The sequence below is a fragment of the Urocitellus parryii genome, chromosome 1, assembly GCF_045843805.1.
Source record: "Urocitellus parryii isolate mUroPar1 chromosome 1, mUroPar1.hap1, whole genome shotgun sequence".
NCBI lineage: Eukaryota > Metazoa > Chordata > Mammalia > Rodentia > Sciuridae > Urocitellus > Urocitellus parryii.
In genome coordinates this window covers 183,024,824-183,037,782 of record NC_135531.1, presented here as the reverse complement: position 1 = coordinate 183,037,782, position 12,959 = coordinate 183,024,824, and the positions used below count along the sequence as shown (strand labels likewise).

General features: G+C 35.7%; 1 protein-coding gene across 5 annotated transcripts in view; it reads left to right on the top strand.

The window, feature by feature from the left end:
• The window catches only part of Clasp1 (cytoplasmic linker associated protein 1), a 269,273-nt gene that overhangs the window by 180,379 nt on the left and 75,935 nt on the right, over positions 1-12,959 (top strand). For all 5 annotated transcript variants that reach the window (XM_077802326.1, XM_077802325.1, XM_077802322.1 and 2 more), the window contains one exon: positions 2,511-2,678. In XM_077802326.1, coding sequence (XP_077658452.1) covers positions 2,511-2,678 — 168 coding nt within the window. The remainder of the gene's footprint in view (positions 1-2,510; positions 2,679-12,959) is intronic.

The window sequence follows — 12,959 nt, the reverse complement described above, 5'->3', positions numbered from 1 at the left end:
TTGGCATATTTTAAATATTTGTGGATTAAAGAAAGTGGTAGAACATTCAGGTGAAATTAGTCAGTGGCAGTTTCTTTCCAGTCATCGATACATGTCGAATACTTACTCTGTTGAAGATGATAGTGATACACAAATGAGCAAATTATGCTCACTTCCCTCATATTGCTTAGACCTGGAGAGGAGATGTTCTCTGGAAAGGTGAGATGCTGATCTTATTCTTTTCCACATCTCTTGACCCTAACACTGTGCCTGACAGGCACATTGTAGACTTATGTTTTATGAACAGATGTGAAGTAAATGCTAATATAGTGTGATGAGTATAAAATAGACATATGTACATAAGTAGATGAGGAGGAACTAGTCCCAGGAAAAATAGCTATTTTGCTGAAGTGTTTGTTGATGAGACATTTGCGTTGTGTTGCATGCTGACCTGCTATATTGTGTTATTGTCTTTTAATCCACTTTTGCCTGTCCTTTGGTCTGCTCTCATAATCAAGGATCCAGATCTGCTAATCCTGCTGGTGGTAAGCCATATCTCTTCTTGCCTTTTTTGTTTTTTTGCATTCTCCCTCACCCTGTGTTCTTTGCACAATATTAATTTTTCTTTTTTATGAGCTTAATTAATCTCCTGCATTTTTCTGTATGTTCAAATACTAGAGTTTGAAATGGATTTCTTTTCCTCTTTTACATAGCTTAGCAGTTTATTTATGTGCTCAAATTTTATAGGCAAAATTAATAGGTCCTGAGGCAGTTCTTCATGGTAATGTGTATTATTGATTTTTGTGACTTTCACAATCATGTAGTTAAATCATTTTAAAGTTTTTTTTTTTTTTGCAAAAGTCACCCAGCTGATTCATATGACTGATAGTAGTTTTACTAAATGTAATGTAAATTTTTGAAATATAAATTTTAATATATTTTAAAAATATATGTTGCGTGTTGTCTGTGTGTAAAATTTCCAGGTAAGTACTGTTTCAAAGGACTCACCCCCACTCGCCCTGCAGACCATTCTATTTTGGTACAAAATAATGTATGCTTTGCATTTTAGAATTTTATTACCTTTCTGCTTAAGGACATGATCCAAGTTAATGATTATTAGGGTGTACACTGGTATAATGCTAAAAATTTTGCTGTTTGACAGACAATTTTTTCCTACAGGAAATGGTTAGGTTGGTATTTAGCTACTTAGCTATTAATAAAAATTACCATGTTGCTTATAATTTCCAGTTGTATTGCATATTTTCCAGGAAATATGGTCTATGTGATTTCCACTTTTGCAGATTGTTTTGAAACTTGCATTGAGGCTTAGTATGCAGTTAGTTTTATGTCTGGAAAGGTGAAAAGAATATGTTTTATCTGCTGGGATAATGTGTATATAGGAGGTGTGGGGGGGGGGCACGTGCGCGCACACAGTTGTAGGGTTGCTTAAAGATAAGGATACACTCTGAGCAGTGCATTGTTAGGTGATTTTGTTGATATGAGAATATCACTGAGTATGCTTACACAAATTGAGATGGCAACATCACCAGGCCACATAATCAAACAGGACTACTGCTCTGATCTGTCATTGACCAAAACATTGTTACGCAGCATGTGACTGTATATATACATATACTCAAAACACATACACATAGAATTATGTCTGCTTGCTATGTCAGTTTGTCTGAAAGGGTTGTCAGTCTTTCTTGACATTGTTAGGAATTATGGCTTTTTCCCTACATTTTAATCTTTTTTATGTTTTATGTTTCAAAGCTATATTGTTTGGAGCATGAACGTTTGTAGTTATGACCTTCATAGAAAGTTATTTTTTTAAATCAGTGTTAAGTCTCCTTCTCTATCCTTTTTAAATGCTGTACTTTATTCTGTTTTTTCTTTTTCTGTAGATGTGTTATTTGACTCTTAAAAAAACAGCATGTGTTTTTTTGTTTGTTTTTAAATCAATTCAAGAAGCCCTGTCTTTTAGTAGATGAATTTAATCAGGCCACCTTTGTTATGATTACTGAAATGTTTGTGAATGTTTTTAAACCCATGTTTCTAATTATTTCTCCTCCTTTTTTCCTCTTCCATCTGTTAAATTAATGGCAATTTTTTTTATCCATTTTCCCTAATTAATGCTTAACAGATTTCTGTTACAGTTATATTTCTGCTCTTCTACACTTAAATTTTTAACATACTCTGATAGAATAAAAACCCCAAATGATAGGGACAGGGGATATAGTTCAGGGGTAGAACATTTGCCTAACATTTGCCTTCAGTTTTTGAGTCAGAAATTGTGCAACTTTGTAGAATTCCACCAGTAACTCTTCTAAGCATGGATGTGATCTTTTTATGATATTCTTTTATGTGCATACATTTCTTAAAAAGTAGTACTACCACCAACAAAATCTATTTTATATAAAATTCTTTTCATATTTAATCAAAATTGATATATAAAAACTTGATTTTGAAATTGTTGTAATCCATTAGTCAATTTACATCCATCATTCATTTCTGTATTGCTTCATTTTTAGCTGGCAGTCGGTCGAGTTCCCCCGGGAAATTGTTGGGAAGTGGCTATGGTGGACTTGCTGGTGGTTCTTCGAGAGGCCCACCTGTGACACCATCTTCAGAAAAACGAAGCAAGATTCCCAGGAGTCAGGGGTGTAGCCGAGAAACAAGTCCAAACCGAATAGGATTAGGTAAGGATCCTCAAATATCTTGGAACACCATTTCCAGTTTGGTCATAATTTTTATTGTAGTCTAATAACTGTGTCTAATGTAAGAAATAGAGATCTATTTTTTAACTCAAGTTATTATTTTGGCTCTGTTGAAAAGACATTTTGATTTATGCTTTATCCAGATTATGACACATTGAAGTGTCAAAACCAAAAAACTCTGTGGGAGTTACTGTTCAAATTGATATGAAAGAATTTCATCATTATAGATTCGTGTTTTATGTCATTTTGCAAAGCATTGGAATTGGGGAAGTAGGCAGAGGTTTTCCCTCTTTTCACTAATTTCACACTAAATAGCCATTGACCTATATTGACTTTCAAAGCCAATTTTTAGGGTCCCTATTTATTTTGATTTTTATCTTTAATTTGGTGAAACCTGTGGTCAAGGAATAGGAATAGTTACTTTTGACATGATTTTGTTGAAACCTAAAAGGAATTGATGAAGATAATATTTATTTTTGTGTTGTATTTAGTTTCTGTAATTCTATATGAATCCTATGAATTACTTCTGCACTTAAAGATCTTTTATTCTACTAAAATTTAATTTCTGTGCTACATTTTTATATAAAATTAGAAGTCTTTTGTATAGAATACAAAAAATTTTAAATTTATACTTTTTATCACATCAATATCTGCTTTCTAAAGTAAAAATCTGTTACTATAAAACCAGAGTATCGTATCCTTAAGTCCTGTTGGCTTATCTTTCACATTTATTCATTTATCTTCTCAATAATTTTGACTTGAATATTTATTGTAATGTACTGGGAACTTCATTAGATCTGATAATTAGAAGATAAATGAACTAGATTTAGATTCCGACTGGAGTCTTTGTTATATATTGGTAAGAGGTGGAAATGCAAAACTGTATGGCAAATATTAAGACTGTTTATTCTGGGTCCATAAAAAAGGGATGTCTTAGCCTTTGTCTACCCCAGACCTCCTAGGTTTCCTGTTAAGGGAGGCTTCCCAGAATAAGTCCTATTGTGAAGTACAGGGTTAACAGGGGAGGGAGGTTAGGGGATAGAGTTCTAAAGGGGAGAGAGATGCAAAAGTGGGAGAGTCGGGCAGAAAGGGGGACCCCTGAGCAATTCATTTGACTATGGCCAAGGGGTGTGGAACTGGAGGACAGAAGGACCGGTGGGGTTCAGCTCACAAAGACCCCAGAAGGCCCTCTGAGCTACGAGAAGACAGGGACAAATATCTAAGAACACATAGAGTTTGGTTTGAACTCCTATTTCCAAGCAAGGCAAAAGTATTTAGTGGTTTCTTTAATTCTCCATGATGCTGACTTCTGTGGGCATGACAGAGCATCATCTCTGAGCTGACAAATTTGGGTATTGATGTGTCTGCAACCAGAGAAAAGGTCAAAGCTAGAATAGTTCAATTTCTCATCTAATGATGCAATATATCAGTGTTCAGATCTAATTTGGTTTGGAAAATACATTTAATTTTAAATCTAGGTGAGATTTCAGCAGTTCTAATTGCTGAAGTTTAAAAAATGTCTGGGTGCAAGCCATACTAGTATTGTTGTTTTAAAAATTCTTTTTTGCTTAGGAACTTTTCGTTTTGTATTTAATTATTAAAGGTGCTATTTTTATTTTCTTGAAATTAGGAAGTAATCCAGCTTCCAACATAACTCTAAGATCTGATATTCCAAGGTCTTACTATGATATTCATGTTGTGAATAGTGGAAAAGACAACATTTTATAAACTCTTAAAAGCGGTATTAATAAACATAAGTAGAATTAAAAAGGAGCTTTGTCTCTTCCACAGAGCTGTTATTTAAAGTATTATTTTGAAGTTGTTTCCTTGATGCTGATTAAGAGGATTAGTGAACAATGAAGCTTTGAGGTCTTACATACTGTTCTGGTTAAAGAAGATATTTTATTTAAATTTTTTCACATTGAGAATACACATATATAAAGAAATATCTGAACAAAATACATCTGTCTGCTTATTCCTATAGTACTGTTTAAAGATTATAGGGTAGCAGATATATTAGCATTTTTCAGCAATAGATTATTTATCTTTATGATCATTTAGTGTATACTGGATACGTGTGTGTGTCTAAACATTTGGTTTGTTGTATAGCAATTTTAAATACAAATACTCAAAAAAGATGGATATTTTAAGAATTTTTTTTACAATCTCCAAAACAATTAATTCAACAATTTTAATGATATCTAAACTAGCTTAGAATTGCAATGATAATGATATCTAATTCTCTACGAATTATGTTTGGTTCGATTGTACCTTTTTTTGTTTGAAAATGTATTTCTTAACTAACATTTTTTTCTTATTTGTTTTAAAACTGATGCCAAGGTTCTTTTTTGGCATTTAAGATTTCTTAAGCATAATTCCTGTTGGATAACCAAGAAACAAAATAAATCCTTCTATTCTCTTGGCAGGTTATTTCTTCTTAAGCTCCTAATCAGTGTAAATTGTTTCATTTTTGTGTGTTTTAAAGACAGTGAAGACTTTACAGATCATAAAATGGCATGACTAGCCAGCACCTATAGCAATTTTATCTGGCTGCTTGCCTTTGTTTCCTGTTTATCTATTATAAAGGCTATAAAAGGCACACTTAGCATTTTTATAGCTTACATTCTATGGATATTTATTTAAAGTATCTTAAGATTTTCTGATTAAAAATATATTGCAGGAATTTAAAAATAATTCATTTCAACTAAGAAATTGACAATTGTGACATGAAAACACGTAGACTTTGAGATATTTCAAGTGTTTAATTTCTAGTACTTTTCATTAATCCTTTTATACGTAGGCTTTGGGTATGAGTTCTTGTTGGATCCTTCCTTAGAAGCTAAAAGTCAGAATTACCATTAAAACACTGTGAAGGGTAGGGTAGAGTATCAGGAAGTGAAAACCAAGCGAGTGGTTTTTTTAAGGCCTCTTAGCATATTTATGTAAGCAAAAGACTGAAGAGCAACCTGGGAATACTGCTTTTAGAAAGTTCAAGTGGCAAGTATGCTTTCCTTGTTTCTTTCTCTTGTGCCTTCTCCATATCTTATTCTTACATAGAAATAGAATGTTCAGTTTAGATACTTATTATTGATCTTTTTTTTTTTTGGTCACTTTATTGTGAGTCTGTAAAAATAATTTATTTATATATTTATTTTAAATCCTCCTTGTGGATTATTAGGTTCTGGAAATAGTTACAAGTTGGTGGGTGTTTTTCCTCTTGTGATTTAAAACATTCAAACAATTGAAGTCACTATCAGATGTACTTTAATGAGGTTTGGGGCAACTCTGGGCACACTTCCAAAAATTATAAACAGAATTCTCCAAGCTACTACTTGCCATATGACAAAGGAGCCTGTCAGCCCAAGCAGGTGTGTGAACTCTGGGTTAGATAACAGGAAGGTGGGCCTTGTTAAGTTTACATGTGTAGTTATTTCAGATCCCATCTGTTTATCCCTATTGATTCTCTTTACTGTCTTTATAAACCAGATTCACACCAGAGAGAGTGAAGGTAGGGGTAGAGGATCAGGAAATGAAAACCAGTCAAGGAGCATTTCAAGGCTTCTCAGCATTTGAGAAAGAGAGAACTTTTATTTCCCACTGTTGTAGCATATATATGAACTCAAGGAAAGGGTTGGGATCTGGGTAAAAAATATAGAAGTTATCAAGCATGTTAAGAAGAAATAGTTGAGAGGGGCTGGGGTTGTAGCTCAGCAGTAGAGTGCTCACCTAGCATGTGCGAGGCGCTGGGTTCAATCCTCAGCACCACATAAAAATAAATAAATAAAGGTATTGTGTTCAACTACAACTAAAAAATATTAAAAAAAATAAAAGAAGAAACAGTTATGAAATGCTCAACTAAGCATGCTTTTACAATCAAAACTATGAATATTGTATTTTTGTGTGTGGGATGGTAGGAGTGTTACCGGGAATTGAACTCAAGGGCACTTTGAGCCACATCCCCAGCCCTATTTTGTATTTTATTTAGAAACAGGGTTTCTCTGAGTTGCTTAGCATCTTACTTTTGCCGAGTCTGGCTTTGAACTCAGGATCCTCCTGCGTCAGCCTCCCAAACCACTGGGATTATAGGCATGTGCCACCATGCCTGGCTGAATACTGTTTGTATTTCTGTTTGAATATCTGTTTGGAGTGGATGGTAGATGAAGACAAGATTTTCATATATGCCACTCAGCACAAAACTCAGAAGTATATACATATATGTATTATCTCATAGCTCTCTTTTGTTAAATGATGGGATTCTTTCTTATTTTTGTAAGGGGAGGCGTCTAGAGAGGACAAGCAGCTGGATCAGTAAGTTAGCTTGGACCTGAAGAGGTCTCTTCATAACTCAGATATATAGGTTGGTCATTAGCAGTATTGCTTTGTACATTTTAGGAAATTTCTCTATTAGTTGGGTTTGTAGATGCTTTAGTTTTTTTAAGTTGTTGATAGACCTTTATTTTATTTATGTATTTATATATGGTGCTGAGAATCGAACCCAGTGCCTCACGTATGCCAGGCAAGTGCGCTACCTCAGAACCCCAGCCCCAGTCCCTTTAGTTTTTTTTTAAAGGATTTAATTTGGCACCTAGTGCTTTTGCCTCCTTGCAGGAGCTATTTAGAGTATAATCAAGAATTGTTGATTAAATAGTCACTACTACATGGAGTGAAAATTTGGGGTTCCATGTCACTCTGACAAAATTGAGGAGAGTTTTTAGGGATTTCTAGTGAAATTCCAGTGACACTCCGTTTGCCTAATTGCTCAGATTGCATTCATGTGCCAGACCTTTCCTTCTCTGAGTAGTACTAAGCATTTGGATGTCGTTTAGAAACCTTCAGGGTCTTTTCAACCACGCACTGAGCAGCTGAGCACAAGAGGAATTTGACTTCATTTTTCACTTCCATATACTTCACAAAACTTCAGTGAGTTTCAAGATTCTGGTTAGTAATACATTCTTGTTATAGTTTGTACAATAAATCTTGGCTCTAAAATAATAGGGTGTACTCATTGCAGTCTAGATAATGTATTTGTTTTTACATCTGTGGGTCAAGTTTACAGTTTCCAAAACCTCCAGGAAAGCCATTTTTGTGCAGTCTGGAAGTGACGGAGCTCACTAGATGGAAATATGTAGTCTTTGTAAGCTGGTATGTTAGGCATTCCACCTACACACATCAGTATGTGATGTTGTTTGGAATATTTTGTCAGTAATTTATTTTTGTCTTCACAGATTAAATTGAGAAACAAGGGTATCATGGTCTTTCTGAGCTTCAGCCATATTATTATTAGACCTTAGCCAATGCATGATAATATGTCTTATAATCTCAGTGTTTAAAACATGAGAATAATAAACTTTATCTGTACATAATCATAGTTAGCTGGCCTCAGATCAGTGGAGGGATCTTTCACCTGAATACTGAGATTATCGGTCCACTTGGTGTAGGCTTGGTGTGTAAGACTGGATCGGTGGAGGTGCTTAGAATGGATTGCAGGCAACTCCATTTGGATTTCTGTAGAAGCAGCACATTTAAAATGTTGGCATCAGAAAACGAAAAGATAGAGGTCCCAACTCTTTACTTCTGTTGGCTTAGGTCATTAAGTATGTCTGAAGCACTTATACTCTTACTCAAGTTGGCTGTCTCTCCAGTTATACCAGCCTTTTAAGGCTTCTTGTTTAAAGAAGGCCTGGGAGAGGCTAGCCTTCTTTCTTTTAATTGGGTGAGTTTGTGGATTTCAGTGATTATTAATCCAAATTGAATTGTCTTTTAAGAACCAGATACCTATGAAAACAACTTTGGTGATTTGTCCTCTTGTCGAAGTTTGTCAAAGCCATAAAAACCAAAAGCTTTTGATCTTGTGCTTTAGGAAGCCAGTTTGTTCTTTGGAAAGGTTTCTTTTCGTCTTACCTTTAGGTGTAATTCTACCTTCACACAAAGTTCCCAGCTTTCTGAGGCACTGAGCGTAATCACATTTATCCAGACTCCCCTCTGTTGGTACAACAGTCAGACCTCAGCGCGGATAGATGACCCAGTCCCGGACTCCCAGGGTGGACAATGTCATAATTACATTAACCAAATGTGACTGACGTTTTGTGAGTTTTCTGTCTTCATTAAACTTGTTCACCTTCTCTAAAACCCCTCATGCTGCACGCTAGCACGGAGCAGCCGTATCCCTCGACCCAGCATGAGTCAGGGGTGCAGCCGCGATACCAGCCGTGAGAGCAGCCGAGATACAAGCCCCGCTCGGGGCTTCCCTCCACTCGGTGAGTACACGGAGGCGCTGCCCCAGGAGCAGGTTCCTCTCCCTGCTCCTGATGCTTGTCCGAGACACCGCTGGGTGGAATGACCTGCTTTCCTGCTGTCCTGTGATCCTTTCTTCTCTTTCCTCTTCCTTAGTCACCCTTTGTTTTCCCCTCTGCATGCTTGGATTTCAGCAACTCCCAGTTTTCACATACTAGAGGAAAAAAGCACCACTTCACTCTACTGTCGTCATTATAATCACTTGCTACAAGGCAAGCCCCTCCATGTGGCGATTTCCAACATGAGGCAAAAAACTCAAGTTAATCACTGCTTGAAAGTAAAGTTAACCTAAAGTTGATCCTTAGTCATTAAATTTCTACAATTTGCCTTGAGTTTTACTAGACATCAATTTATATATAATGTAGTTCGAGGAAAAAAAGTATAGCCACGATAACATTTAGAAAACTAGATGAGATTCCTTTTTAGTTTTAATAGTCTTGCCTTTCTCTAAAATAGGCATGTAATATATCATTTTATCCTAGTACAATTTATGGAATTCCCAAAGAAATCTGATCAATACATATTTTATGAAAAGGAATATTTCATATTCTTCAGTAATTATTTTTTAGTTCTTTGGCATGTTGAATGCTGTATATTTCCCCCTTGATGAACATAGTAGAAAGCATTTTGTAATAATTAGACCTAGACCTAAAATGATTACGTGAAGCATGGACTCCAGCAGTCTGTGATTTTGACTATAGGATTATGCAACTGATTTTTAAAAATTTGTTAAGTGTCACTCTAGGAGAGGGATGTTAAATCAAAAGCATAAGGTCTTTATATTTGCCTCTGTCTCCTGCTAACATTGTGTACTTCTTCTGATGTCTTTTGTCCCCAATCAGTGTCAGTAATCAAAGTCTAGATGTTGGAGGTTCTGAAAAAGAGCAGGTCATAGATGCCACCACTCTAGTCGGCTAGAAGATGATTCCCTTGACGTAGTGATTCCACTTGGTTAGCAGGAGCCCCTGAGTGGGGCACCTTTACCTAGAGCAAGTCAGGTATTCCATAGAAACCTGAAGCATTAGAGCAGAATTCTCAGTGAGACAGGGGTGGCAATGATTTTTTTCTTCTGAATGAACTGGTGATTTTTCCTTGTAAATTAAGGCTGTATCTATGCATCCTTGCCCACTATTTGACCTTCCAGATAATCTGTAGATAAATAATTCACTCTGTTCTATTGGTTATATTGTCTTTTAGAAGCAATTAAGCAATTTTATTTTATACATGTGCTGATATTTTTAATATTATCTGTGGAAGCAACCTTTGTAATCTGGCATGTGGTCTGTGGACCAGGCAAGGCATGCTGCATTCTTGAACTCCCGTTGAACACTGAATAACTCAGTAATGGCATCAGTCTTTCACTCTTTGGGTAAGCAGATCTGCTTGACTGTCTTGATGATAACATAAAATGTTGAAATATATTAGCATCAGCTCATAAAGGACTCTGAGCAATAGGGAATGTCTCTTAAGCTAAATTTTTATACCAAGCCTTTCCCTCCGTTGAGTTAAACTCATGCAACAGTGTCCCAGTCCCATGTGTTCCTGTGCCATTCAGAGCAGTCAACAAGCATAACACCTTGTGGTTCTGGTCACCCTCTGGGATAGGTGTTACCATTCTCCAGGCCACAGAGTGGCTAGAGCCAGCATTTGAATCCAGGTTTGACTTCAAACTTGCCTTATTTGAAAGTACTTTTGATAACTCGTTTTGTTCCTCAAAAATATATGAAATGATTTTGTAAGGCCTGAGAGCTCGGCACAGTAGAAAGTGCTCAACAGCTGTTTCTGGGTTAGCGACTTCCAGGCTTAGGACCTGAGAATACAGAGACACATTCCAAAAGGTTGTCCCCAAGGTAACTTATTGCACATTCTCTGAAGTTCATTCTTTTATTCATTCGTTTTTAATAACCCCTTCCTACTGCTGTTGGAAATTAGATTTGTCAGTGCCCCCTTTAGATCAACTTACATGGAAAACCCTTCATAAAGGAAAAAAGGTAACGAATAGTTATGTTTTAGTGAATACATTCATTCCTCATGTCCCCAGGGTATTAATTTCAGTACCCCATGCTGATACCAAATCCAGAGATGCTAGTCAGGCACGGTGGCACATGCCTGTAACCCCAGCAACTCAATATCTGAAGTAGGAGGATGGCACGTTTGAGGCCTGCCTCAACAATTTAGCGAGACCCTCAGCAATTTAGGAAGGTCCTGTTTAAAAATAATTTTTTTTTAAAAAAGGGCTGTAGCTTAGGAGTAAAGTGCCCCTGGGTTCCATCCTCAGTACCATAAATAAATAAGTATTTTTAAAATCCACAGATGCTCAAGTCCCTTATGTAAAATGGCATAGTATTTGCAAATAATCTACACATTCCCCTTTAAATCTTCTCTAAGTTATTTCTGATACCTAATACAAAGTAAATGCTCTATAAATGATTGTTATACTATATTGCTTAGAGAATAATGACAAGAAAAAAGGTCTGTTTAGGACAGACATTTTTTTTCTTCCCTCACCTGTAGTTGGTTGAGTCCACAGATGTGGAACTGGTGAATAGAGGGCTGGCTGTATACATTGTTTTAAGTTTGCATGATTGTTTTAAAGCATCTTACTGCTATGAATGTATATGAATAATGGTTACAGTGATAATCATTGAATGAAATAAAGGACTCTAGAACTCTGCTGTAAAACAGGCTTTGTATGTAAGTGGGTCCATCTTGGATGATGTTGTTGGGTGTTCACTGTAAACATGACAGGATGCATTGCACAACAAATTTATTATAGAATATTCTGTTGAAATAGAAGCAAAGGACTACTTACTTAGGAAACTACAGATCAGATGTTGCCATTTCCAATTTAACTTATCAAAATACAGTACTGATATACTAGTATGATAGATGTGTGGTTTGTTTCAGTCTTAACAAAACATTTTACCAACTTCCATATTTAGGAAAGTGGTAAGTTTATTATATTTTAGAGGTTGCCTATTTATTTTTACTTTTGTGAATATTGAGAAAGGAAGGATATTCTTTTTGTAAGCTGGTAAACATTTTGTTGATCAAATAACCTTTGCTTATAATTGCTACCACATATACCACAGTTGCGTGCATTCTTATAAAGTAACATGAGCTTTAAAAAATAGTGGAAGAATCTGAGGTTTTGATATTTTATGACTAAATGTGTTAATGTATACAGAATAGTAATGTGGATGAAAGGTAACTCCTCAGTATGACCTTGTGAAATCTATTAACTTATATGGTCTAATCACCATCACTTTTTTCAGACTAAGGAATGGAAGCATTTTATCTTTGGGTTCTTTTCTTGAGATAATGCAGGACCATATATTGCATGGAACTATAATCAAATACATTAGTGTTTTGAACCAAGTCTCTTATTTCATAATTATTTCTAAAAGCTATTCTCTTTCCTCACGAGGACAGAGTTTAGTATTTATTTCTTCGGGTTGGTTAAATTAATATACTTACTATGATTACTTGCTGATAATATTCTTATTTCTAAATGTACATTGGAGTTGAGGAGTTGATTCTTAACAGTTACTGCCACCACCATTACTAATTAATGTGACCACTACTGTCGACTCTGTGCCTGGCATGGTTTTAACTAAGTGCTTTATGTGTGATTTCTGTCATCTTCTCGGTTACAACCAGGAGGTAGGTACTATTATTGGCACCATTTTACAGATGAAGAAACTGAGACCCAAAGAGGTTTAGTATATTGTCTGAGGTGCTACAGCTAGCTATGATCAAACCAGGACTTAAAGGTTATATTTCCAAGCCAGTGCTCAGAAACAGAGTACTGCAACTGCCTTTCCAAGGAAGGTCATTAAACTTAAATACCACAGAATTTCTAGCAGTTAAACAAGTACATTAACTAGGACATTTGCGCAACAGAACAACAAACATTTTGACCAGGGAAAATGGAATTCCAGTTGTTGAACCCCCTTCCTGTGATTTCAT